General features: G+C 47.8%; 3 protein-coding genes and 1 pseudogene across 6 annotated transcripts; 2 read left to right on the forward strand and 2 right to left on the reverse strand.

The window, feature by feature from the left end:
- The first annotated feature begins 790 nt into the window (after positions 1-790).
- On the forward strand, positions 791-3,423 carry LOC106919590 (tubulin alpha chain). Its single transcript, XM_014990069.2, has 4 exons — positions 791-890; positions 1,732-1,954; positions 2,042-2,190; positions 2,387-3,423. The coding sequence occupies exons 1-4, from the start codon at positions 888-890 to the stop codon at positions 3,359-3,361; spliced, it is 1,350 nt and encodes a 449-aa protein (XP_014845555.1). The 5' UTR covers positions 791-887; the 3' UTR covers positions 3,362-3,423.
- Positions 3,424-3,460: 37 nt separating this feature from the next.
- LOC106919585 (receptor-type tyrosine-protein phosphatase-like N) lies at positions 3,461-12,473 on the reverse strand (annotated as a pseudogene). Its single transcript, XR_015765335.1, has 22 exons — positions 12,362-12,473; positions 10,428-10,478; positions 9,030-9,140; positions 8,782-8,899; positions 8,580-8,712; positions 8,240-8,513; positions 7,934-8,077; positions 7,864-7,901; positions 7,577-7,716; positions 7,311-7,381; positions 7,064-7,128; positions 6,784-6,996; positions 6,237-6,521; positions 5,599-5,746; positions 5,458-5,531; positions 5,287-5,364; positions 5,083-5,202; positions 4,827-4,993; positions 4,652-4,705; positions 4,516-4,580; positions 4,371-4,444; positions 3,461-3,838 (listed from the first exon to the last, which is right to left on the reverse strand). The product of XR_015765335.1 is annotated as a receptor-type tyrosine-protein phosphatase-like N (transcript).
- Positions 12,474-13,830: 1,357 nt separating this feature from the next.
- Positions 13,831-20,181, reverse strand: dnpep (aspartyl aminopeptidase). 3 transcript variants are annotated; one of them, XM_014990066.2, is made up of 16 exons: positions 20,077-20,094; positions 19,797-19,826; positions 19,599-19,683; positions 18,062-18,150; positions 17,884-17,997; positions 17,694-17,819; positions 16,951-17,075; positions 16,769-16,853; positions 16,594-16,701; positions 15,978-16,055; positions 15,827-15,907; positions 15,597-15,757; positions 15,372-15,411; positions 15,196-15,297; positions 14,602-14,769; positions 13,831-13,990 (listed from the first exon to the last, which is right to left on the reverse strand). In XM_014990066.2, exons 3-16 carry the CDS (start codon positions 19,672-19,674, stop codon positions 13,940-13,942), a joined length of 1,404 nt encoding a protein of 467 aa, XP_014845552.2. In that variant the 5' UTR covers positions 19,675-19,683; positions 19,797-19,826; positions 20,077-20,094; the 3' UTR covers positions 13,831-13,939. The 3 variants fall into 3 exon arrangements, with proteins under 3 accessions (XP_014845552.2, XP_014845549.2, XP_014845551.2); XM_014990063.2 differs by lacking the exon at positions 19,797-19,826 and having other exon boundaries at positions 20,077-20,181; XM_014990065.2 differs by lacking the exon at positions 20,077-20,094 and having other exon boundaries at positions 19,797-20,023.
- Positions 20,182-22,009: 1,828 nt separating this feature from the next.
- desmb (desmin b) lies at positions 22,010-27,218 on the forward strand. Its single transcript, XM_014990068.2, has 9 exons — positions 22,010-22,790; positions 24,219-24,279; positions 25,050-25,145; positions 25,216-25,377; positions 25,478-25,603; positions 25,768-25,988; positions 26,055-26,098; positions 26,189-26,277; positions 27,057-27,218. Exons 1-9 carry the CDS (start codon positions 22,213-22,215, stop codon positions 27,096-27,098), a joined length of 1,419 nt encoding a protein of 472 aa, XP_014845554.2. The 5' UTR covers positions 22,010-22,212; the 3' UTR covers positions 27,099-27,218.
- Positions 27,219-27,609: the final 391 nt, after the last annotated feature.

A 27,609-nucleotide genomic window follows, 5' to 3' on the forward strand; every position in this document is an offset into this window, starting at 1 on the left:
CGACGGAGTATTGGGGCTACGTGTAACAGAGAGAGGAGCTTGTGTGTGTCTGTGTGAGTTTTGATCAAAATGATTGTAGGGTTGTATGTGTTTGTGAGATTTTTGATCTCGCGGCCTCCCCCACCAGAACGCTGGTGGAGGTAGGTGTGAGAGAGGCAGCTCTTCACTTCCTTTTTTTTACTTAGGGTCATATTTTTCTAGTTCAACAATTAATGAAGTACTATAAGAATATTTAACATCTACAAATATAATTTGTAAAGTTTTTCTTGTGGTTGAGCTGGAAAAATGTGACCCTATGAGTGGGAGCTGCGCCGGTTGGTGTTCGTGGCTGACCACTCAGTCACGACACTAACCGTGTCTTTTATTTTTCAGCTTGTCGGACCACTTGCCTGCAGTCAAAGCCACATTGTGAAGAATTTTTTTATCCTGTATTGTACTAGGTGACTGACAACTAAACAAGAAGAGTTACATACACTAAGAAAAAATATTCTCAAAACTTTTAAAATAAAGTCGAAATGATATGACAATAAAGACATAATATTATGACTTTATTCTCAAAATACAGTGACTTGTATTATTACGACTTTATTCTTGTAATGTTATAACTTTAGTCTTTATTCTAGAAATATTACGACTTTATCTCGTCATTTTATTTTTCTTGGTATGACTGTAGTACTCTGTTGTACTCATAGACATAAATACGTCTATGGTTGTACTTGTGACATTAGTTTATCTGCTTCCGGTAATCTCCCGCCTTCAGCAGGTTCAAACCGCTCGTAGCCCCGCCCCTGTGAGGCTTTATAAGGGAGCGGCTCTCCTGCTGCGTCACACACTGCTTCCAACTGCCGATCCTTGAACGTCGGAGAGAAGGAGACAGACATCTCAAAATGGTGAGTAAACCGCTTAAAACTCGCATTTATATCGTAAAAGACGCATCTAAAGAGAGAAAAAGTTGTTGAAATGTTTTAAAGAAATGTGTAAGTCACACTTCATCCGTGTTCTCTACAACATTTTTTTCCATTAATTGACGTCGAACAAGGCCATGTTGGCGCAGATTAAAAAGATCAAAAATAAAGTTTCACAGTTTACACTTCAGTTTTCTAATCCCTTAGCCAGTCAGTGCTTTCACATATTCAGTTTAGTTATTTTAAATAAACTCGGGTCATTTTTAAATGTACTTTAGCTAAAGGAGTTCTGGGCGGTAACTTTTAAATATGAGGCGGACAGATAACGCCCTGCGGGTCCGTGGACGTTACATTGGGGGTGGGGCAGGAGCGCGGCTTCCTGCCTGCGTCGATGGGGCTTTTCCCTTTTTCTCCATGATGTGAGGGGTAATAAATACTCGTATGACCCGGTTGGATCAAGATCCAACTGGTCTGCATTGAGACACCTGAGGGCGGAAACTACGTCACTGCTCCTGGGATGGTGCGTTCAAGGTGCATTCTGTAATCCGATGATTAAACGGAGTTAAAGCTTTGAAACGACGGAGAAAATCTAGAAAATAGTCTGGATAAGTAGGTGTAGGAAGTAATTTTGTAATCTGGTTTCCTGATTAGGAAATGTGGCTGAACTTTACTAAAATCTCCTTAATGAGTTCACGATGCAGCATCTGCTAACGCTATACGTTTACTGATAGAGTTCCTCTTAAAGGGCCGGTGTGCTGCTCAGCTATTTATCATACCTAAAGTCAGAAACCATTAAGCCTGATCACTTTTCTCCTCTTCTCCATAGCGTGAGTGTATTTCTATGCATGTGGGCCAGGCCGGCGCCCAGATGGGCAATGCATGCTGGGAGCTCTACTGCCTGGAGCACGGCATCCAACCGGACGGCCAGATGCCCAGTGACAAGACGATCGGAGGGGGAGACGACTCCTTCAACACGTTCTTCAGTGAGACGGGGTCTGGGAAGCACGTCCCCAGAGCCATCTTTGTGGATCTGGAGCCCACCGTGATTGGTCAGTGCTGCCTGGAAACGCAGCGGCTTAAACATGGAAACATGTTCAGAAAACATGGCTGACACTGAAGGTTTTTCCCTCCAACAGATGAAGTCCGTACAGGAATGTACCGGCAGCTTTTCCATCCTGAACAGCTGATCACCGGCAAGGAGGACGCAGCCAACAACTACGCCAGGGGTCACTACACTGTCGGCAAGGAGATCATCGACCTGGTTCTGGACAGGACACGCAAACTGGTGGGTCAGGGTTTTGTTGGCTTCAGGGGTCAAGGTCTCAGTGGGTCGAGGTGTGGTAGAGATAATGCCTGGCTGGGTCAAGGGGTCATGGTCTGGTTGGACTGAGTTACAGTTGGGTTGAGGCCTGGCTGTATTACAGTCTTGTTGCGTGGCATCAGAGTCTCCTCCTGACGTTCTGGGTGTGTTTTGCTTTCAGGCTGACCAGTGCACCGGTCTGCAGGGCTTCCTGATCTTCCACTCGTTTGGTGGGGGAACCGGCTCTGGCTTCACCTCTCTGCTGATGGAGCGTCTCTCTGTGGACTATGGAAAGAAGTCCAAGCTGGAGTTCGCCGTGTACCCGGCTCCCCAGGTGTCCACAGCGGTGGTGGAGCCGTACAACTCCATCCTGACCACCCACACCACTCTGGAGCACTCGGACTGCGCCTTCATGGTGGACAATGAGGCCATCTACGACATCTGCCGCCGCAACCTGGACATCGAGCGCCCCACCTACACCAACCTGAACCGCCTCATCGGCCAGATCGTGTCGTCCATCACGGCGTCACTGCGCTTCGACGGCGCGCTGAACGTGGACCTGACAGAGTTCCAGACCAACCTGGTGCCGTACCCCCGCATCCACTTCCCCCTGGCCACCTACGCGCCCGTCATCTCGGCCGAGAAGGCCTACCACGAGCAGCTGTCTGTGGCCGACATCACCAATGCCTGCTTCGAGCCCGCCAACCAGATGGTGAAGTGCGACCCGCGCCACGGTAAGTACATGGCCTGCTGCCTGCTGTACCGTGGCGACGTGGTGCCCAAAGACGTCAACTCGGCCATCGCCACCATCAAGACCAAGCGCTCCATCCAGTTCGTGGACTGGTGCCCCACTGGCTTCAAGGTGGGCATCAACTACCAGCCGCCCACTGTGGTGCCAGGTGGAGACCTGGCCAAGGTGCAGCGCGCCGTCTGCATGCTCAGCAACACCACGGCCATCGCCGAGGCCTGGGCACGCCTTGACCACAAGTTCGACCTGATGTACGCCAAGCGAGCCTTCGTCCACTGGTACGTGGGCGAGGGCATGGAGGAGGGAGAGTTCTCGGAGGCGCGGGAGGACATGGCCGCCCTGGAGAAGGACTACGAGGAGGTGGGGACGGACAGCGTTGGCGATGAAGACGAGGGGGAGGAGTACTGAACGCACCGACTCGATTTATCATGTTTGTGCCTTAAAATTAATAAAGCTGATCTGAAACCTGATTGGTTGAGTCATTTACACAGGAAGTCACACAGCTGCTGCAACACAAACAGATTTATTTAAAGTCACACTTACAAAATCAGATTTATTTTTATAGTTTTCTCTTGCTGGAGGTTAACACTACATAGACAGGAAATGCACAGGGGGGGGGCATGAGCAGCAGAGAAAACCTGGAGCGGATCCGCCTCTGCAGGTTCAGCTACAACACAACGCCAGCTGTCTGGGTGGGTAAAGCTTGTGGTGCATTCACTTGCACATTTCACGCAGGTTCTCCTGAATGCTCCTGAACACATCGCCTAGATCATCCTGAGTCGGTGCCGGGGGTCATCTGGGGTCGTCCAGGGGTCACTGGGGTAATGCCTTGAGGATGGCGTTCACCTCCTCTGCAACTGCTGTCAGAGCAAACTCAAACTGGTCCTGGAGAGGAAGACAGGATGGTGGTGCTCATGTCCCCAACAAACTTTTACCTCCTGGGACAAAACTCAGTCAGTACAAACTAATGAAGGGCCATGAAATGTTTCACTTTATTCTGCACATGACATTAAAATGAGGAATGAGCATAAAAATATAAACTAAGTTTATTTCTGTAAACAATATCCTCCAGTTTGTGTCCTCAAGCAGAATTTGGGTCACTCATTCAAGCTTTTTTTAATGAGTTCACTATGAAACTTTGTTTTGTACTTGAAGTATTTAGAATATTTTAATTTTTAGTGTGTGGGGCCACAAGGGGCCCCGGGCGGCTCCTTGCACCAAGCACTGGGTCAGTTCCATTTGCCACCAGCAGGTGGCGGCGTGGCTCAGCTTTACGCCTTTCAGAGCTGAGACGCATTAGAAACCAGAACGAGAATCTGCTCTAGAAACGATTAGTTTTAAGTTTTGGAGGTTTAAAGTGTGCTTAGTAAAACTGAGCTACTGTTTGGTGTATCAGGGTGGTCCGGTTCGGACTCACCTTGGTGCGGACCATCCCGGGCCGCTGGTCCCGGACGTGCTCCAGCGTAGCGGCGATGTCGATCTCCTTGACGCCTGCGGGGAACCAGAATCAGTCGGTCAGTGACTGGAGCAGCAGCCACCGCCTCACCCCACATCTACTGCACCTTTAGCCATGCGGTTCAGAACCATGTCGATCAGGATGTACGTCCCGGTCCGCCCAGTGCCGTCGCTATGGAAACACAGGAAGAGCGAATCAGAAACAGTCCCTTGGTTGTAACACCTGGGATCAGCTGATTGTACCTGCAGTGAACGATGATGGGGCAGGAGCGTCCGCGGTAGCATTTATTCACCTTCCTGACAGAGAAACAGGACACGTTAGGGATTCACACCCAGCATTGTCTGTAGCTATGAAAACAAGTCCAATAATCTATAAAGATCCCAGGTTGAGACCAAAGCAGACGGGAAGCTGCAGTACCTGCGGAAGTCCAGCAGGGGGCGCGTGGAGGTGGGGATTCCCTGCGCTGGCCAGCTGAGGAAGTGGAACTGCGTGAGCGTGCGCGTCTCCTGCGTCTGCACGTTCTTCAGGTAGAAACTGCGCACCAGGAAGTCGTTACACCAGATGTGCTCCGACACCAGGTTCACCTGGAGGGGGAGGGGGAGGGAGAGGGGGGAGTCACACCTGGACACCAGGACACCTGTCCAATCTGGACACCTGTCCAACCTCCACCCACCTCGTAGATGTGGTAGAGGGAGGAGCCTTCATCTGGCCAGTAGCGGTCACACTGCTTCTCCCCATCCTCCACCAGAGCAGTCATCATCACAATCACTGTGCAGCCATTCTCCCAAACCATCTGCACACACACACACACAGCAGCCATATTTGTTACTGACGAAGCGGGCAGCAGCCATGACACCTGCTTCCCCTCTGAACTCACCTGCCAGAAGTCAGAGATGGTGTGTGGCAAGGGGCCCTGGGTTGCGATGTAGGCCGGCATCCTGGGGTCATGTTCAATCTGCAGGTCGCAAGGAGGTCAGGAAGAGGTCAAGCAGAGGTCAGCTCCCGACCAGAACCATCAGAACCAGGCTGTGGGTCTGAGTGGACTTACGATGGTGCTGGCGTTGACGTAGTCGGAGCGAGATGGGTTGCTGTCGGCCTTCAGCTTCACCCTGGAGTGGTCATCTGCAGAACATGTGACCGGTTAGGTTCTGGTTCTACCGGCCCGGTGTCGGTGTGTGGAGTAACTCACAGGGAACCGAGTCGGGGCAGCGGTTCTTCTTGGCGTTGGCATCGCTCTGGGCCACGGAGACGGCGCTGGGTTCTGCCTGGTAGGAGCAGAGAGCGGCCCACTCCTTCAGCAGCCGGTCCTTGTTCCGCAGGTGGTCCTCCATGTAGGCCTGGGGAGCCAGAGGGACCGGGTCAGACTAGGTCACCAAATGATTTACGGTTTCTCTTCTATAACTGATTCCTCATGGAGTTCATTATATTTTCTAACTGTAGCTTTTAAACTTTTGTTCAAAGCCAATCTGTTAATTCCTCCATAATCCCAGTTTTATTATTATAGATTCAGGCAGATTAAATAATATGCCATTCTGTAAAGATATGTAGCTCAAACCTGGGATATGAATATGGCTGAATATTCCATGTTATTCACTGGCAGTGACGTCACCATGACGCCCACAGCTCCAGTTAGCAAACCTTCATCTATTGTAGCTGGATGTGGGCGGAGCCTAAAGGCGGAGCTGCAGCACAGCAGAGAGGAAGGGGGCGGAGCCTGACCCAAAGCTGCTGCATGTCCTCCCGTTGAACATTATGTTTGTGTTTGACCTTTTGACCCAGTCTGCTGTGATTTGACTAGAACACAGTGTGGTGTTGTGCGGTCCTGACCAGGATCATGTGACCCGTTGAGATGTCCATGTTGGCCTGCGCCGGCTCCTCGCACCAGGACGGCGTGCTGCTGTGGGAGCTGGGACTGGGCTGGGCGCCGTCGCTGAACTGGGACGACACGCTGCTCACCCTGGAGTCTGGTCCGACTCCGCCTGCCACGCCGGCCCCGCCCACCGCGCCGGCCCCAGCCCCCGTCGCGCTGCCGGCCCCGCCCACCGCGCCCAGGGCGGCGGCCTCCAGTCGGCCGAAGGCGCCTTTGGAGGCCATGTGCTGCCGACACAGATCCTGGTGACAACGTTAGCATGTTACAATGATACATTTATCAATACATCTGGAGCAATAATGACCAATAATCACCGATTAATCAACTTATCATCTAATTCAGTAATCGATTAATCACTAAAAACGCAGGAACTCCAAACTTCCTGATATGAATCTTTCCCTTCTGGATCCAGCTGGTTCTCCCAGGATCCCTCAGCACCACATTCTCTCCTCTGTTTCTCCAGGTAATGGATTCACCATCACCTACAGGTGGGCGGAGCCTCACCTGGTACTCCTGGTGGGTGAAGCTGCCGCCGTCCGGGCCCAGGCCAAGCTTCTTGGCAGCCAGGCGGTGGGCGTGGCGCCGCAGGCAGGCGATGGTCATGGCCGCCACCAGGATGCCGCCGATGCACGCCATGGACACCAGCGTGGCAAACACCCAGCGGGAGCCAGGCTGGACTCTGGTTGCCAGGGGCAATGACGACTTCCCCTCTTCCGTCTGCACAAACCCAGAATCCTCAGCGCTCATCATCAGAACCTTAACAGAACCAGGTTTCAGGTCTCACCTGTTCGGCGCCGCTCTGGAGAACCTTTAGACCGGTCTCAGGCTCCAGAAAGTTCTGCCCTGCAACTGAAGACATCATCCAGGTGTCAACAGGAAGAACTGCACTAATTGGCTGAACGGCTCAGATGGCCTCCTGTCTCTAAGCCCCGCCTCTTTTCTGACTCGAAGTCCCACCTCTTTTCTGACAGTAAGCCCCGCCTCCTGTCTTTAAGCCCCACTGCTTGCCTGTAAGCCCCGCCTCCTCTCACCTGGTTGGTGTGCAACCGTCAGGTTCCTGGAGTTGGGTCTGGTTCTGAAGGTGACGGCCGGTTCGACCGAGCTGCAGAGGAGAACTGGGTCAGAATCCTCAGATCATCATCATATTGATCTGTTATTATTATTATTAGGACTGACATGTTTTTGCCCAGGGCGGCAGGGCAGATGGGGCGTCCAGAGGAAGAACGCTCTGGTTGTCATGACGAACACACTCTGACATGTGATTGGCTGATGCGACAGGAAGTAGAAGCTGCCGTACCTCTGATTGGTGTGTCCGGACAGCTTAGCTACGCCTTCTGCGTCCTGATTGGCTGGCTCCTTCTGTCCTCCAGGTGGCCTGGCGGTTGGGGGCGGAGCCTCCTGGAGAGCCGCTTTATATGCCATTAAGGCCTCTGTGAGCTGATTGGTGGAGAGAGACGTATCACCTTCCACTAGTTGCCATGGTGATGCCCTCTCTGAGGCCAGTCTCCGTGCCATTCTGCACCGACGCAGTAACTAAAGCTAAATGAGCCCAGACCCGGTTCTGATTGGACAAGCAGGACTCACCTTCTGCTTGGCTGCTGCGCCGTCTCCCAGGCGATCTGCTGGAAGACAACAGACATTACTGACCTTTTACCCCTGACTCCTGGCCTCTGACTGCAGGCTGCTCACTGACCTGCGCTCTGCTGGGGGACAGAGGACGAGTCCAACCGCTGGTCCTGCCACGCTGCAGACGGGTCCAAACCGTCCAGAAGCAGAGACAGTCTGCGCAGGGAGGGCCCTGGAGACACAGAGACAGGAAACTACAGGAAACTACAGACTGATAAAAAAAATACTGATAAGCTACAGGAAAACTATGGGTAGAACTCCAGACTGAACTACAGAAATATTAAAAACTCCAGATAAACTCCAGACTGGTGTGAGAGCCAGTCTATCAGCAGACCGTCCAGTCCTGACAGGACATCCAGCTCCTGCTTCTTGAGCTGAGGATCCTGGGAGTTGTAGTCCTGGCTGTAGTCCAGAGGGAAGTCCAGGTCAGGCAGCAGGGAGGAGCCGGCGGCCGGCGCCCCCCGGTGACGAGGCAGTGCAGGTGAGGAGGACAGGTAGAGGGACAGCAGGTCCTGCAGCAGCAGCCGGTCCCGGTCCAGAGCGTCGCCCCGCTGGAAGGTCGGGTTCTGGTCCAGGGAGTTGAGGGAACGCTGCTCCTGGTTCTGGTTCTGCAGCACAGACAGTGGGTCAGCTCCTGCTACCGCCACCGGGGGGTGAGGCGAGCCTGCTCTTACCTGATGGTATGGGTCCAAAACCAGGTAGTCCAGGTACTGCTGCATCAGCTCGGGTTCTGCTGGACCTCCAGGGTCCGGTTCTGTCTGAGGGGCCGGGCCCAGCAGCCTGGAGGACCTGGGGAACCAAACGGACCTGGGTCGACTCGTTAACGGGTCTCTTAACGGTTCTGACTTATTAGACTCATTAACGGGTTCTCCTTACGGTTTGGGAGGGTTCTCCTCCGGGTCCATGTCCGGGTCCAGATCCGGGTCGGTGGTAGGAACCCGGCTCAGCTCCCGGCTGATGATGGACTGGGTCAGCTCGTCATTCCAGGTCAGACCTGGAGGTCACATGACAGTGTAACTGGCTGAGACCTTGTTTACTCTGCTGAGGCTTCAATCATATGCTCTGCCGCCTGGTGGGCGGGACCTAACTCCGCCGCAGTGGATGGGGCCTACAGTCAGACTCACCCTGAACCATCAGGTCCTTCAGGATTTCCTGCAGCCGCAGCAGAACCGGGCTGGAGACTCGATACCGGACCGGCTTCTGGTCTGGAGCGCCGCACTGGCCAAACAGGCCGTCTGGACGGGACGACACACAAGGTCAGGCTGGTTCTGAAGGACAACCCAGAGGAAGCCCCCAGCATGATGCTGCCACCTCCATGCCCTCTGTTTGGTGCTGAACTGGTTTGACTGGGTCAGCTAATCGCTGCAGAAACTGTAAATGATTCACCAGCATCTCAAACTGTCGCCATGGTTACATGCTGACACTCAGACACAGGTTTACTTTTAGCATGAACCCATTTGCACTGATCATTAGCTTTGTAACCATAGCAACAGCAGAGTCAGGTCTGCTGCAGGCTGAGTTGACTCGCTGACTCACCACCACCAACATGAAGGAGACTCCGGCTGCTGATGTCACTGTTGTCATGGAGATGGACAGGCACAGCAGCGACTGGCTGAGACCTAGTTTACTCTGCTGAGGCTTCAGTCATATGCTCTGCTTTGTTAAACATTAACTTCGTTAGCTACTAGCTTCATTAGCTTTTAGCTTCATTAGCTACTAGCTTCATTAGCTTCTAGCTTTGTTAGCTTTTAGATGCACTAGCAACTAGCTTCCTTAGCTTCATTAGCTACTAGCTTCATTAGAAACTGGCTTCATTAGCTTCCTTAGCTTCTAGCTTCATAAGCAACTAGCTTCATTAGCTTGTAGCTTTGCTAGCTACTAGCTTTAGTAGAAACTAGCTTCTTTAGTTTCATTAGCTACTAGCTTCATTAGGTTCATTAGCTACTAGCTTTGTTAGCTTCTAGATTCATTAGCAACTAGCTTCCTTAGCTTCATTAGCTTCTAGCTTCATAAGCTACTAGCTTCATTAGCTACTAGCTTCATTAGCTTCTAGCTTTGTTAGCTACTGGCTTCATTAGAAACTAGCTTCTTTGGCTTCTAGCTTTGTTAGCTACTAGCTTTTTTAGAAACTAGCTTCTTTAGCTTCCTTAGCTTCATTAGCTACTAGTTTCCTACAGAGAAGAGCAAAAACCTGAAAACAATCAACAATATAATACATATTAAATTGTCGTCTTTCTTCCAGTCAGGAAAAGTTTTCTCTGTGTTTTTTTTTTTCTTGCTGACTAAATGTTCATGAATTAATATTTGGGTTTTCTAAATGCAGTAAATGATGTTAGATCAGCATTAGGATTTCTCTCTGGAATGTTCTCCTGTCTTTCCCCTTCTGAAGAGTTGCTAACAGAAGCTGGCCTTGGTCTGCTGGAGTCCACAGAAGTAATCAATATCTTCCTATAATCTGCTTCGGATTGGTCTGGATTTAATCTGTTATACTTCAGTATTTATTGATATTAATTTAAACTCACCGTCGCTGCAGAGCTGACCTCTGGGACAGATCTTCTTCTCAAACAAACAACCTGCAAAAATCAGAAAAACATTTAAATCAAAGTTTGGGTTTCATTTTCCTCTCATAAATATCACCATGGAAACCAGGTGAGGCCACATTTCACCACGACCTGCTGATGTATGATGTCACAGTGATGACATCATCTAAATGTTTTTCAATTGGAATCAGAGCGGAAACGCCTCAGGTCTCCATGGCAACCCTCTGTCTGCTTCCTTCTGGGAATCTCCCCAAAGCAGACAGCTGGTCGCCATGGCAACGTCCGTTTCCAGCAGCTCCAGTTGGACTCAATCAGCGCTCTGTTATCGACTAATCGAGCCTGATGAAGTCCGGAGGGACTGATCAGCTTTAACGTGTTGTCAGTGACATTTATTCTGAAAGTCCAGATCTTCCTGTTTCTGCTCTCAGGTTTTAAAACCATAAAGTTATGATGGCTGCATCATATAAACAGGAACAACCTGACACTAACAAGTGCTGAGTCGGTGGTTGCTATGGCAACTCCCGCCTCGCTGGACACTTATCCTGAAACAAATAGTAGCTGCCTTAAAACCAGAATAAATCTGAATATTTATCCCAGAATGAGAGGAAGGACGTTCAGGTCAGACACATGGACGTTTTACCTGCAGGTCCTTCATCAGTTAGAGACAAATAAACTGAAAATAAACAGAAATACATCAAAATAAAAGATCAGAGCAGAAAACTGCAACTTCCTGTGAGCGGCTCAACATGAAGCCAGAGCTGTTCTTCCTGCTGTTTGTTCTGATTTAAATCTGCAGTTCATTAAACGCTCCGTCAGTCAATGTAGTCACAAGGAAATGAGTTGGATAACCTGAAGAGAAAACACTGTGCTTTTATAAACAATGTGTTTATAATCAAACCCAGATAGTTTATTTCATTTAATTTAGTAAATTAACAGCTCTGAATTTGGCTGAACCTAACCATTAACCTGTCTAAAAGTATTGATTAATAAACATTAACACATAATCAGTTAATCTGTGATTGATTAATGAAGAAATGAGAAACAATCTAAAATTGTTTCTCTGTCTGTTATATTATATGAAAATATAACCGGAAATGTGTCTGATTGTAAACTAAAGATGGTATGTTGGGATGGTTCACTCTGACTAGTATTTAGAATCTCAGTTTATTCCTCATGATCATTAATATGAACGCCAACTTGTCGCTTCAGCTCCACATGTCATTTTATGGAGAATAACTAGAGATGTTTTCTCATGTTTAACAGGAGCTGAAGGTCAGAATCATTAATCAATAACCAATCACCGAGTCAGGCCTGACGCTGTCCATGGTGCTGAAACATCATCAGCTATGACTCATAACTGTGTGACGTATGTTTCACCAACCCGCAACACAAACACGCATTTCAAAGCTGCTGCGGGATCTGAAGCTGCGGGAAGATGAGGATTTCCTGGAATCAGAAACTGGGACCAGAAACTGGGACCGGTTCAGATCTGGCTTCAGTTTCCAGTAGCTCCGGGAAATCCCTCTGGTTTTATAGAAATGACCCATTCAGTCAGTCAGAGATGGTTTCCATTAATAATAATAATAATAATAATAATAATAATAATAATAATAATAATAATAATAATAATGTTTTCTGGGAGCAGTTTCTGTTCTTCAATCCGTCCAACTCTCTGAGTTTCTGCTTCCCTTCGGATCTTCATAAACAGATTCAGATGCTGGTCAGTGATGGCGCCACAGCAGACTGGGCTTCATGCCGGGTCCAGTTCTGGTTCCGACTGACATTAATCCAGTTTCATCCGGAATAAAAACAAACAACTTCCAGAGAAACAAAGTGTCACGTTTCATTAGTCCAACTCTCTCCAGGCGGCCAGTCATCCACATCACGGACCGAACCGGCGCCGGGCCGGGTCTTACCGTGTCGGGCGGCCGAGCAGAGGCGGCAGGAGGCGGTGAGGAGGAGGCAGAGGGCGGCGCAGAGCCGCGGAGACATCATGGCAGCTCCGGTAGACCCGGTAGATCCGGCAGGAGGAAGCTGCTGCGCTTAGCTGCTCCACATGTCTGAGGAAGAGGAGGAGGAAGAACAGCCAGCAGGGGGCGCAACAGCTACAGCTAAAGAAAGATTGATTTATAAAAGAAATGATTTTAGTATCAATAAGGCAGAAAATGATAATATGACCAATTTAACACTCAGGTTTATATTTACATCCTTCATTTCAGTGATGATGCATTGATACCTGATCCGCCAGCAGGTTCATAACACACACACACACACACACACACAGCTGCTCCTCCCTTCAACCTCACAGTAAAAACTTCAGAACAAATTGAAATCATCTGAATCCCTTTCGGAGCGTCTGCTAAAACTAAACATCATAACTGAAAACACGGTGGTGGCAGCGTCATGCTGTGGGATCCTGTGATGGTTTGCAAATATTGATTTAAAATCTAACTGGGAAAATATCTGAACATAACCAGCTGTCACTGGTAACTATGGGAGCTGTGAATGGACATTCAGTTTCCAGGATAAAGTGGATTATTGCAGAAGCTGCAGGTCTCTGTCCCTCCCTACTCCACCCAATGCTGCAGTCTTGGCAGCCTGCTGCATGTCTCTGAGCCAGCAGACCACTGGCTGCAGCAGCCCACTGGTATAAAGGAATTTAAAGGTGGCTAATTTAAGGAATGTATTAATAAGAAAAGACACACAAGACTCTGGTCCTTCATTTGCTCATGGACCAAACGAGAGAGATTTTAATGCACATCTGTGGAACCAAAACATCACATTTACATCGTTACAGAAATCCAAAATCTCTCTCCTTCAATTTCTGACATCAGTTTTTTATACAGTTCCAGCTCTGTGTATTGGGAAGCTTTGACCAATAACGTTACCGGACTTCATTGCGCAGCAATTCTGGCTCCGTTCACACTGGACATGTGTTTGGAAGTTCCAAGAACTAGGGGTTGACCTGGAATCAAATCTGCTCCATCAGAAGAACTATTAGTCAAGTTGGTTGTTCCTTATCTGTCCAAACAGAGATTCTTCCCCAAGTCTTGGGTCCAGCCCTGTTCCTTCGTAGGCGATCAAGAGAAAAGACGGGTGCCAGAACTTTCTTGCAAAACAGCTCAAACTAACATCTTTCCTCTGTTACTCCACATCTCTCCAAATCCGAATTCCTTCCTGACTTCCAGGTCAGATTGACCCAGGCCATTTGACACAGTACATTTCTTTTAGGTTAAAACATGTCTTAGTGCAAACTGGTCACAATATAATTTTTAACTATTAATATAATTATATTCCTCTACACTGGCTGCAGCGTCACCTCAACCTCCAGCTGCTAAGGAGGAAGGAACAGACTCAACTAAAATAAAAACAAACCAGACTCTGATCCAGATTGATCAACTTTATTTCTGAAGCTGATTAATAAAATCTTTCTGATAAAATCACAGTGACTTCCTGTCATCAACAGGAAGTAGAGAGACGAGGTCGTCCTGTCCTCAGTCGACGACCAGCGAGTTCCTGATGGACGGAAACAGCTCAAAGAAACCCTGGGGACCAAGCAGACAGGAAGTGGAGGTCAAACCACAGGAATTGGAGGTAAACCACAGAAAAACCACAGGAAATTGAGGTAAAACAACAGGAAGTGAAGGTAAACAACAGGGAATGGATATAAAAGCCACAAGAAGTGGAGATGAACCCCCATCAGGACACTCAGTGACTCAGAGCTGAGTGAGGATCTCCATCTGCCGAGAGATGAGCAGTAAATGGGAGGCCATGGTTGTTTACGTCTGTTTCCCAGACGACGGCTGGTTGTTTAACACAAACACAGGCTGACTGCAGGTCATGTGATCATCAGCGGTTCAGCTAAACCAGCTGCTCCGAGTCTGAAACTCCTTCATCCTCTGACTACCAGGCAGTCAGTGGCAGGAAAACATCCAGAAGACAAAACACAGTCAGGTGTGAAAACTGTGAAATGCTCCTGCAGCCATGAGAGGCATGGAAACATCTCTGAGTCTGGAGCGGGTTTGTTTGGGAGATTAGACATGTTTAATAAAGGTTATTTACAGAGTTACTATGGCAACACCATCAAGTCAAAATGGCTGCTGAGCTTTCAGCTGCTTAACCCAGAGACTGGTCACCTTGTACAGGTTGGCATTACCTTGAACAGGGCGGTGCTCTGCAGCACGCTGGAGGTGCAGCACATCTCCCGGATGGAGTGCATGGCCAGCTGCGGCGCTCCAATGTCGACCACGGGAACGCCAAGCCGCGCCGCCAGGATGGGGCCGATGGTGGTCCCACAGGGGCTGTCGTTACGCACCATCACATCCTGCAGGGGCCACACAGACAGGAAGTCTTATTCTGAAAGGACTCCAGAGATTTAACATGGGTAAGTTTGTCCTCTAGTGGTCTTTACAGTGAACTACAGGCGGAAGTTGGCTGAATGATTTAGTTTACCGTTTCAGTCAGTACTATCTTTGCTTCTATGTCTACTTTACTTTATTTAGACCATTCTGGACGCCTGTAGAAAGTGTTAATGAAGTGAATTCAGTGCAGACACAGAGCTATGAGTGTTAGCATGTTAGCATGACTGTTAGCTCCAGCTAGCTCCATACTGGCTCAGATGTTTCAGGATGTTCAGACAAACTGATGTAGATCTGATATAGATGTGACCTGAGATTCATCAGGTTTGAGGCTAACAGGAAGTGGGTGCGGCTAACAGGAAGGGGGTGCGGCTAACAGGAAGTGGGCCTACCTGCAGTGGCACGCCGACGCGGCTCGCCACCTCCCGGACCACGCAGGCGGTGACGGCGGTGGTGGCGTAGCGCTGGTTGCTGTTGAACTTGATGACGGGGCCCTGAAAGCAGAGAGTGCTTCAGTAAAAGCTGCTCCAATTGGATGGTGAGACGGCCAATCAGGAGGCAGACTGACCTTATGGAAAGCTGGCCGGTGGTTCTCTTCATGCTTCTCCCTGAGGAAACAAGCACAGCTCCAGGTTAGCAGCTGGTTGGTCCACATTTACCTAGCTAACAACAAAGACTGGATCCAGCAGCCCGCAGCATGATGCTGCCTCCGCCAGCAGGATGCTGCCTGAAAGCCTGGTCTGAGCAGAGCGGATCCAGCCGTTGCCGTTGAATGATTCATGAGCAGACTGACGTGTAGTTGGGGTGAACGGCGTGCGCCATGTCGGCACTGATCATGAAGGAGCGCGGCGCCGCCTGCTGGAAGGCGCTGGGGTTGCTGGCGGAGGCGGCCAGTCGGCTGAGGATCAGCTCTGTCAGGTTGGATTGCGCTCCTTGGGCGCTCTCTGACCCCACCTGCAGCAGAAGCAGAGGTCACCGAGGGGACAGGGGCCGGGTCAGAGGTCAGAGGTCGGGTGAACTCACCTCCTCGTTGTCGAACAGAGTGATCATCCTGATGTTGGGGTCAGAGGTTAGAGAGTCAGCGCCGCAGGACTCCAGCAGGGCCTGGAAGATGGAGCAGATGGAAGAAACCCTCTGCAGGAGGAGGAGCTGCAGCTGCAGTACTGGTTCTGACCTGCAGGGCGCAGTAGCAGCTGTGCAGGTTGTCCAGACGGGGAGAGAAGATGAACTCCTCGTAGACTCCTCCTAGAGCCTGCAGGGAAACATGGAGGTCAGAACCTGCTGGTTCACCCGACCAGGACGGGCCGGCCCAAAGCATACACAACATGGGTGCCACGAGGCTGCGGGCGCCACAATACGGCAGAAAATGACTTTCATTTAAATTCTGCTCTAATTCAGCTGCAGAGCAAAAATATATTAAACAAAACGACTAAGAATAATAATACTAGTAGTAATAGCAATAATAATAATAATAATAATAATAGTAATAATAATATACTTTGTTCCTGCAGACAACCGAGATACATTCCTGCTGCTTTAGTCATGTAGCAGAATGTAGCATAGCTGCTAGCACAGCTACTCAATATGTAGCTTAGCCATTGCTTTCATTCAGCTGAACCTTCAACGGCCTAATCAAAGGCCGTCTTGCTCACAGTGACATTTAGTTTGGCTGTTTTACTCAAAACATTTCAAATATGAAACAGAAGCCGCCGGCCCGTTTCTGATGGCGCCAACATGGTGGGTTGTGAATGTTTGATCTCCATGGTAACCGACAGGAAGTGCAGACTCACCGCCGGCTGCGTGTCGACCAGACAGAGCTCGAAGTCCAGCAGAGAGTCTGGCTGAACGCCCAGCTCCGAACACAGAACCCTGACCAGGGCGGGGTGGTGCTTGTCAGCCTGGACACAAACAGAACCAGGATCAGAACCAGAACCGTGCCAGGCGTCGTGAAGGAACGGGCTTCACCGTGTTGGCGGCAGAGGAAGTGTCTCCAGACGAAGATGACCCGGTCTCCAGCTCCTCTTGGACCGCCGTGCCGAGGATGGGAACCCTGAAACAAACACGGTGCGTTCACTGCAGCTGGGAAATCACAGACACCTCCATGTTCTGGCCTCAGTGCTGCATGTAGATGTGTCCCTGGTGCTCACAGGTGGTTTTCCTTGTTGGGGCCGAAGGAGTCGTTCACATCGCGCTGCAGGTGGATGGCCAGGTGAGGCACCCGGAGCAGAGGGCGGGGCACGTGGACCAGCCGCTGGACCAGTTGCCCCTCGCTCTGCAGAGGAAGAGGAGGAGGAAGAGCGATTCAGCATGGAAGGTAAACACTCATCATCTTCACTCTGCAGGAAAAAACTAAAGTTTTACTTTATTTTTTCATTCCTGCAACATTAAGAGAAAAAAACAGGATGATGAAAATATTTTTATTTTAATAAAAGAAAATAGTTTTTAATTATTTTTTTATTAAAAATACTTTATTTTAATAATTACTTTATTTTCTTTGAAGTTACTTTATTATTATTAAGATAAAATATTTTTAGTTATTGTTTTCATAATAACAGAAAATATAGCTTTCTGCCAGTTGACAGACTGGCGACCTGTCCAGGTGACCCCGCCTCTTGACCGGACCGTTAGCTGGAGAGGCACCAGCAACCCTCCTGACCCCGCTAGGGGACAAGGGTATAAGAAAATGGATGGATGGATGAAGAAAATATATTTTCTTATTCATTTTTTGCTTACTCATGATTATTTTATTTAAATAACAGAAAATCTCATTTCCATTTATTGTTTGTTTTTTTTTTATAATTGTTTTTATAAAGAACATTTCTACTGTCAGACATTCACAGTACAGCAGACCGGAGCTCTGGCACCCCCTGCTGCTCTCAGGCTGAACTACCTTCACCATGACGCGGCCGGCCACAGTCAGGTCTCGATCGAACCAGGTGTTCCAGATGCCACCGCCGTAGCACTCCACGCCCACCTGCAGCACGCCCTGCTTCGTCCTCTTGGAGCGTGGTTTCACCTGCAACAGAAGCAGCTGTAGCACCTGGTGGAGCTGATTGGCTGGGCGGGGTTGGATGTCGTACCCTGAGGCAGGGGCTGTCGGTGTGCGCTCCGATCATGGAGAAGCCATTTCCTGGAAGGTACTTTCCTCCCACGGCGAAAGCGATCAGGCTGGAGAAATTCCTCGTCACAAAATACTGCAGAGGAGATTCTGGTTAGCTTCCACCTGCTAGCTCCCTCTGACCTTTGACCTCGACCCACCTTGCTGGCTGGCTTGATGTCCCACTGCTCCGTCTCCTTCAGCTCGGTGAAGCCGGCCTCCAGGAGGCGCCGCCTGCACTCCTCCACCACTGCAGGAACCACAGAAGAAGAAGCAGCTGTTGCTATGGCGATATATATGGTGAACAGAGAGAGGAAACACTGGGGCCCATCTGTTCCATCGTTATCTTATCCATCCATCCATCCATCCATTTTCTGTACACCCTTGTCCCTATTGGGGTCGGGAGGTGCTGGTGTCTGTCTCCAGCTAACGTTCTGGGCGAGAGGCGGGGTCGTTATCTTATCTTGAGCTCAAAGTCACGGCGACCAGAACCGGGTTGGCTTCCTGCTGGCTCAACAGAACCGCTGGTACAGCTACCAGAATGTGGAGCCAGGTCAGAGCAGAATCAGACCGGACCAGAACCAGAACCAGAACAAGTTGGATTAAAAAGAAGCAAACATTTATATTTATAGCCCTAATGTTTACGTTAGAGAACTCTAATAACTCTCAGAAACCCGTCAGCTGGAACTAAAGCCCAACAGGACTTTGGTATGAAACGGGTTCTTCTCCTTTAGAAACAGAATCTAGAAATGTTTTTCTATATCAGTCCAAAACGCTGCAGTTATTCCCCCAGACCTGCAGAAGGCGCCACACGTGGAGTCAGCTGTAAACGGTTCTGAAATTAGAACCACTTTAAGATGGCGCTCTGCCGACTCTGACTAGCAGTTAGCATTAGCCTCTATGGCTGCGGCTCTGCTCCAGCCGGAACCAGAACCTCCAGTCTGCTGTTGCTGTTGTTTGGGGTTAAAGGTCAGGTTACTGCTGTCGCCATGGATATGAGAGAAACTTGTTTTAATAAATAAATGTTTCAGTCTCCTCAAACGCCGTTTCCATGTGGAGGTGGAGCAAAACTGTTAAAAAATGTTCTGGACTGACATCAACTGGAGATTGATGTTCAGAAACCATGACAACCGATTTAACAAACATCATCACCATCATCATCGTATGCAGTTAAATAAATCTGCATTTCCCTCAAAGGGAAGCTAAACGTCTCTGCAGATGGTGATGCTGTGGGCCGGTTGGCTCTCCAGTAGCACTCAGCGTTCCAACTCATCTGCAGAGGCTTCTGACTGAAGACTGCAGCTGTATGATGGTCTTATGATGATTATAACACACTAACCTGTCTCCCTAGTCGTACGATTATAGAGACATTGGAGAACAGGTTTGGATAAAACTTCTCTGCATCCAAAGTCTCATGTTCAACTCCTCTGGATTTGAGGTCAAAGTTCAGGTATTATTTTAGATTTTGAGCTGATAATCCATTAGCAGAGTCTGGCAGCTTCTTGTGAATTAATTACTCTAAAAAGTTCAAAAAGCAGCTATAACGAGTAAGGAAAGTGACAATGACAATAATTATTGATTTTAAAACGGCGCTGAGAATTAAGAAGTGTTTAAATGCAGACATCTCTAAATGGGGTTCAGTGTGACGCTTCTCGGATTATTCCAAATGCTAATCATCGCAGTTTCGCCAGACCTTACCATGATACGGAGAGACTCCTCTGTTGACAAACTGCAGAAACTCCTTGGCTGCTGCCTGCACTGCTTCTTTCTTCATGATTAAAGTCTGAAAAACACCCAATAAAGAGCAATAAAAGTAAAAATCAAAGCTGCGAAGGGTTATCAGATCCGAGTCACGAGCCTCAACTCCGGGGAGATGAAACAGCTTGCAAAACTTACTTTTTAGGGGTAAAATATACAAACTTCCACCTGCAGGACACAACCAGTAAATATAAAGTGGATTAAAATGCTAATAAAAATAAATTTGAGGTTTAAGATAAAAGGAAAAGTGGCGTGCGTCCGATAAAGGAATCACCGGTTAGCTGAGCTGAAAAACAAAGCTACGCTCTCCGACTTTCCTGCTTTTCTTGTTCTGCCGACCAGTCAACTCGACTTTCAGCGATGAAATAACACCTCCCACATAACCCACACGTTAGGTAATCATTTTTATAACGCTTACCAGCATGAATTACACTTTCAAAGTCTAAACTCCACCGCAGCGACAGAGGAAAGACGTAAACGACGTTTGCAACCACAGACCGTCAGCGCCACCCAGCGGCCAGGAGGTGACATGGCACTTTATCAGGAGACAAAAACAGATTTCTGATGTTTTTATTTTTTAATCACACTTAATGTTTTAGATCATAAACGAAATTAAAATTTCAAAACAAAGACAACTAAAGTAAACAAAAAGGTTAGTTAAAAAGTTTATTATATAATTTATTAATAGAATAATCTGAAACATTTAATTTTCCTCCATGCTGAATCATGAATTAAATGTGATCAGAGTATTTTGGGGGCAAGTTGAAATCTTTTCCCCAGTGCGGTGGACACATCAGGAAGTGCACCATTAAATGGATCAAAATCAAGCAAACAAATGAAAGAAAAAGATTTTAAAATGTCAAATCAAAACCTTCATCTTGAAAGTTTGCTCATTATTTAAGAGAAAATGACCACAAACCCCAGTAATCCTCCTGCTTTGAACATTTCTGTTTATCCTCAGATGGTTCTCACTTCATCATCACAGGAAGCTGCCTTATATGGGCAGGAAGAGGAGGAGGAGGAAGATGAGGAGGAGGAGGAGGAGGAGGAGGAGGAGGAAGGCTCAGGCGGAGAGGAGGTGATGTTTACCTCAGCTGTCAGTTCGCATCTTCTCTGCAGCTCTGAAGAAAACCAGAGGGATGAATACACACACACACACACACACACACACACGCATGCATGCACACACACACGCACACACACACACACACACACACACACAGACTCTATTAATAGATGTGAGAGCAGCAGGATGGAGCGTTGAACCCGATCAGATTAGATCAGATCAGATCAACATGTTGGAGCAAAATAAAGCACAAAGCAGATTTTAAAGAACAAAACTGAGATTAAAAATGTATCTGGACTCTGAACAGTTCCTCTGAATCCAGCTGGAGTTTGAAAAGGTGAAATAAACTGTGAGGTGGTGACCTATGACCTGCCTCCAAACGATTTCTGGACAAATGAATCATAACGACTCAGTTAATCAGTTTTATCGTTTGATTTATTTAAACTCAGAACTAAAAATGTGAGATGAACTGGAAACATAGGAGCTGCTGCTGCAGGTTATCAGGTCTTAGATTTTATTTTTCCTTCTCTTGTAGATCTGACAGGTTCTGGATCAAACTGGATCAAACCTTCAAACCCAGAAACAAAATGGAGTTTAAAATAAATACATTTTGTTAATATGATCGTATTTCACTGGAAATACTTTCAAGTGATGTTTGGTGGTTAAAATCCAAAAACCCTGTAAGAATTATCATCATCATCATCGTTATTATTATTGTTAATTCTTTAGATCCACATTGTTTCTGTTGTATGGAAGGAAAATGTTTTTCCATGTTTTTAGCTTTAATAAAAACCTGTTTAGTTTTGATCTGAAACGATAAACTTTGCCATTTAAACATGTTTTATGGTCACGTTGCTCCATGTTCTGTCTGAGCGAACAGAGTAAAACTCCCAGAGTTCCCTGCAGCGGCGCCAGGCTTTACCTTTATAAGGCAGCGCAGGGCGAGAGGCAACGCATCCTCACATTGGTATGTCCTGACGACAGGGAGGACTGGAGACACTCAGGACGGCTGGAAACCACCAGAGAGACTCAGAGAGCGCTAACCCTGTTAGCTTCCTTCAACAATTTATTGATCATTAAACAGAAACTATTCAGTATCTGATCAGCCATTAATCTGAAGCATGAAGATGGAAAATAAACCTGAGATTCTGCTTTAATGTGAAAAAATGGGAGAATTTCTGTAGGAAGTGACAAGTAGTTTGGTGGTTTAATGGTTAAATGAATAAAAGCTGCTGTGATGTGCCTCATATCATCTGGTTCATGTTTCCCTCTGGAGTCTTTTGGACCACAGGAGGAGCTGCGGCGGGCCGATTTGGCCCCCGGGCCTCCAGTTCGGCCCCTGGGCCTCCAGTTTGGCCTGAATGTGAGGAAGAGGAGAGGCGATGAAGAGCTGATGTCATCAGGAGGCTGGAGGCGGGGCAGAGGGGTAAGTAGAAATACCCCAGGGCGGTTCGTCCGTCTCAGACCTCCAGCTGCAGCACCTCCATCATGGCCTCCTTCTCCTCCTCCGCCCGCTCCGCCTCCTCCTACCGCCGCACCTTCGGCCATGGCTCCTACGCCTCGCCGTCCCTCAACCGCTCCTTCCTGGGCCCCGCCGCCGCCGGAGGGGCCCACGTGACCTCCAGGGTGTATGAGGTGACCCGCAGCACCGCCGCGCCGACCTACCGCCTGTCCACTGGGTCCCTGGGGACCGCGGGGCCCCTGGGGGCCACCCGGGTGTCGGCGGGGCGCTACGGCGGCCTGGGGGAGACGCTGGACTTCAGCCTAGCGGACGCCCTGAACCAGGAGTTCCTCGCCACACGGACCAACGAGAAGGCGGAGCTGCAGCACCTGAACGACCGCTTCGCCAGCTACATCGAGAAGGTCCGCTTCCTGGAGACGCAGAACCAGGCGCTGGTTCTGGAGGTCCAGCGGCTCCGGGACCGGGAGACGCCACGCATCGCCGACCTCTACCAGGACGAGATGAACGAGCTGAGACGGCAGGTGGAGGTCCTGACCAATCACAGAGCCCGGCTGGAGGTGGAGAGGGACAACCTGGCCGACGACCTGGACAAGGTCAAGATGAGGTAGGACCAGGAGTCAGGGGTCAGGAAAGAGGATCAGGGGTCAGAGGTCAGGGAGGAGGACCAGGGGTCAGAGGTCAGGGAGGAGGACCAGGGGTCAGGGAGAACCAGGGGTCAGAGGTCAGGGAGGATCAGGGGTCAGAGGTCAGGGAGGATAAATTCTGAACTAATGTTAATCTCGTCTCGTCGCTCTGAAGGTTTCTGGATTATTTAATTTCATTTTATTTTTATAAAACATACAGATAAAAAAAAATATTTTGAAAGGTTATAAATAAATGAAAGTATGTCCTTTTAATATGATTTCAATATTAATAATGTTAGAAAAACTTTAAACCTGGAAGTTAATTAACAAGAGCGGGCATTTTGATTATTTTACCATCTATATGTTTAATTATTTATCATTTAAAAAGAAGCTTTAGTAAAAATAAAACTTGTGACATCAGCAGAGCTGCAGCTCGGCGCAGAGAGCAGACCTGCAGCTGAAAATAATCAGACTAAAATATTATTGTTTTCATATCTCTGCTTAATAACTGACAGTTTGTTTCTCTGAGGCTTTAAACTGATGCTTATTACATCAAACAGTTTGTTTGGTGATATTGTTTCATTTTATTAACACCTTAAGGTGTAATTAAATGTGCCCATGAAATTAAAATTAATTTCTTCTGATGTTTATTAATAACAGTAGTATTAGCATTAGCATTAGCTTCACCTCCAGATTATGAACAATTGATAGCAGGAAATCACTTTAATTTATTCACCAGTTATTCACAGGTATTAAGAGATTATATCTTAGATTAGATTAGATTAAATTAATATAAATTAAATGTGTTTTGACTTTTTCCTGTTCAGTTAAAACAAAAAAAAAGCTATTCAGTAAATTAGCTTTCAGCATTAGCTAGCTGGCTAGGAGATGCCCCACATTATTTTTGATGAATATTTATGTTATTCTTGTTAATCCCACATCAGACTGAGTTTATAGGAAAGTTTCTAAAATAAAACTGAAACTTTTCCTGCTGAACCAGCAGCTTTAGTTTTAGCCTGGCTAAACGTTTATTGTTAAATTATAAATGAAAAGGTTTTAGTTTAGACTCTGTTACAGATTACAGATTAGTGCTGCTTCAATCTGATCAGAGTTCATCATGTTTTCTTCTATAAAAGGAGAGAAAGACTCTGCAGCGAAACAAAGCCGCCAGAGAGACACAGAGTTTGAGTCCAATGTTTAGATTAAACTGATTCACAGGAGCTGCAGCAGCAAGAAGGAGCTGCAGCATTTTTAATAAAACACATTTATTCCATTTCTAGACTTAGAGAATGTTTCAGGTAGTTTGGTTTTGTTTCTAAAGGTGACATGACTCAAATGAAGCACTCTCTCTCTCTCTCTCTCACTCTCTCTCTGTGTGTGTGTGTGTGTGTGTGTGTGTGTGTGTTCAGGCTGCAGGAGGAGATCCTCCAGAGGGAAGAAGCTGAGAACAGCCTCGCTGCGTTCAGAGCTGTGAGTCTTGATCAGATTTGATAATGAACTGATTTTCTGCTGTTGCTGTTTTTATTGTTACTTATTATTATTGCACAGAAACAAAACACTTTTCTATTAATAATTTTATTTTAAAATGGTTTATAACTGATAGAATTAGGTTGTTTACATTTCTTTAGCCAACATGTTTTTGTTATTTTGAGGCTTTTATTTTCGTTTGATTTCTGCATTGGGCTCATCCGGGATCCTTTTTTATTCCGTTGTAATCCTGAAACAATAAAATCCTCCCAAAATACTTATCAGATAACATTTTAATTTTACAGAAAAGTTTCTTTTTCCTTGAATATTTGAAAGGAAGTGAATAGAAAGGAAACAGTTTTCTCTTGCATGGATTCCTTGCATCTTTTTTCTGTTATTCACAAGTTAAAGTTTAACTTTCTGTTCCTCCTGTTTAACTTCCTGTTTGACTTCCTGTTCCTCCTGTTTGACTTCCTGTTTCTCCTGTTTGACTTCCTGTTTGACTTCCTGTTCCTCCTGTTTGACTTCCTGTTTGACTTCCTGTTCCTCCTGTTTGACTTCCTGTTTGACTTCCTGTTTCTCCTGTTTGACTTCCTGTTTGACTTCCTGTTTCTCCTGTTTGACTTCCTGTTTGACTTCCTGTTCCTCCTGTTTAACTTCCTGTTTGACTTTCTGTTTGACTTCCTGTTTCTCCTGTTTGACTTCCTGTGTGACTTCCTGTTTGACTTCCAATTTAAATGTGTCGCTCAGAGGATGTGTGATTTGTTCTGTAGGACGTGGACGCTGCCACTCTGGCCCGTCTGGACCTGGAGAGACGCATCGAGACCCTGCAGGAGGAGATCGCCTTCCTCAAGAGGATCCATGAAGAGGTTCTTGTTCCTCCTCCTCCTCCTCCAACCTGCCCAGTCCAAGCCCCAGACTCACTGTCTCCCCCTGCAGGAGATCCGGGAGCTGCAGAACCAGATGCAGGAGACACAGGTCCAGGTCCAGATGGACATGTCCAAGCCGGACCTGACGGCGGCGCTGAGGGACATCCGGGCCCAGTATGAGGGCATCGCCGCCAAGAACATCGCCGAGGCTGAAGAGTGGTACAAGTCCAAGGTCACCCACTTCCTGCTGCTTCCTGTTTATCTGCATGTGTATCTGACCACTAGAGGGCAGCACCGATGGAGCAGATGAAGACGGAGTTCTGTCCCTGCAGGTTTCGGACCTGAACCAGGCCGTCAGTAAGAACAACCAGGCGCTGCAGCAGGCCCGCCAGGAGACGCTGGAGTTCAGGCACCAGATCCAGGCCTACACCTGCGAGATCGACTCCCTTAAAGGGACGGTAGGTAGAACCAGAACCTCACAGGTCCGGGAGCGTCCTCAGAACCTCCTGATGGTTCTGATACAACGATTCTGATAATGGTTCTGTTGCTAACTGGTTCTGTGGCTAACTAGTTCTGTGTGGTTAACTTGCCATGTGTTTCTACCCTGTTGGTTCTGGTCCAGAACGAGTCCCTGCTGAGGCAGATGCGGGACATGGAGGAGCGCCACGGGCGCGAGGCGGGCGGCTTCCAGGACACGGTGGCCCGGCTGGAGGCCGAGATCGCCACCATGAAGGACGAGATGGCGCGCCACCTGAGGGAGTACCAGGACCTGCTGAACGTCAAGATGGCGTTGGACGTGGAGATCGCCACCTACAGGAAGCTGCTGGAAGGCGAGGAGAGCAGGTCAGAACCCGCACAGAACCTCCAGAACCTCCAGAACCGCCCGGCTCTAACCACTGTCTCTTCCAGGATCGCCCTGCCCATGCAGAACTTCTCCACCCTGAGCTTCAGAGGTACATACTGCCCCGATGGTCCCTGAACGCACCGCCGGTCCCTGAACGCACCATCTCTCCTGACTCTGACTCTCCTGTTTGTCTGAGCAGAAACCAACCCAGAACCGCCGCAGCGCTCCGCAGAGACCCTCTCCAAGAAAACGGTTCTGATCAAGACCATCGAGACCCGAGACGGAGAGGTAGTGCCAATACACACGATACACACCGCTGGACCAATACATACTGACACACACTCACCGATACACACATCAACACTGACCTCCCAGGTTGAGAATGCTCTGTGGCAAAACATGTTGGCTACATTTTAGCACAGAATCTACAGTTGGGTTTCTGTTGGTTGGTCAGCAATAACCAACTGCTGACCAATCACAGGCTGATAATGATGAAGTGGGCGGGGCTTGTGTTGCTAGGTAACATCTGAAACGGTTTGTTTTGCAAACACCATCAACATAAATTAAATCAATGTTTAGTTTTTTTTAGTGCTCAGGTTGGAGGATCATCAGGAACTAAAACTAAAGGTGAATTTATGTCAGATTCTCTTTGACTGATGAGTTGATCGGCTTTTAAACTGATCATTTGTATCGATCGGCACTGGAAACAGGTCAGGTTGATTTTCTGTTAGTTCTACTCTAAATGTCTAAATGACGTTTTTCCTTCCTGGTCTCACTTTTTCATCTGGATTCAGGATTTAAAGTTTCCCTTGGTTACACTGACCAGCACCGCAGAAAAAAACGAAAACTAAACGAAACGTGAAAAGTTTAAACCCTGATGCAGAAAATCCCTCCCTGTTGCCGTAGTTTTTCTCTTAGAATCTGAATCCTGGAACAAATAAAGCAGGAGGATGTTTGCTGTGGCGCCACAACGGATCTGCATGTGGACCCAACCGGCCTTTAGCTTTAGAGTTAACTTTGGCTTTAGCATTAGCGGTGCTGCTCCTGACTTGAGCTTCTGTCTCCAGGTGGTCAGCGAGTCGACGCAGCACCAGCAGGACATCATGTGAGGATCTGCAGGAAGAAGGGACGACACAACGCTCCGCAGCGCTCTGACCAACTCAATCTAATAAAGCTGAACTAAACACAGCGCTAGCATTAGCATTAGCCTGCGCTGATTTCATCCTGCAGTGAAACGATTCATTTATCGCTTTGGTGAATTCCCATAAAAACCCTCAGATGATCTGAGAAACTGCAGCAATTAAATGCCACAGGAACATCGGTTCTGCACTTCTGTTTCATTACAGATTATAATCAGAAAGTTATTTACTAATATGAGATTCAAATATGTAATAACGATTATTATAGGAAAAAGTTGAAATGATTGATGGAGAAGATACTAGCATTTTAAGGATATTAGGCTCAGATAATAATTCATCCTAACTACTTTAAAACAATAATTTGATTTTATTTCATAAACATCAGTCAGTTTATGCCTCCTGTTAGTTTAAGAATGGATGGAAATCGGTTCATTAAACTAAAATTTAGTCGTTAAGCTGACAACTAAACATGATCAACTAT

The sequence above is a fragment of the Poecilia mexicana genome, unplaced genomic scaffold, assembly GCF_051168715.1.
Source record: "Poecilia mexicana isolate PSO_F unplaced genomic scaffold, ASM5116871v1 scaffold_2, whole genome shotgun sequence".
In the NCBI taxonomy this organism is placed as follows: domain Eukaryota; kingdom Metazoa; phylum Chordata; class Actinopteri; order Cyprinodontiformes; family Poeciliidae; genus Poecilia; species Poecilia mexicana.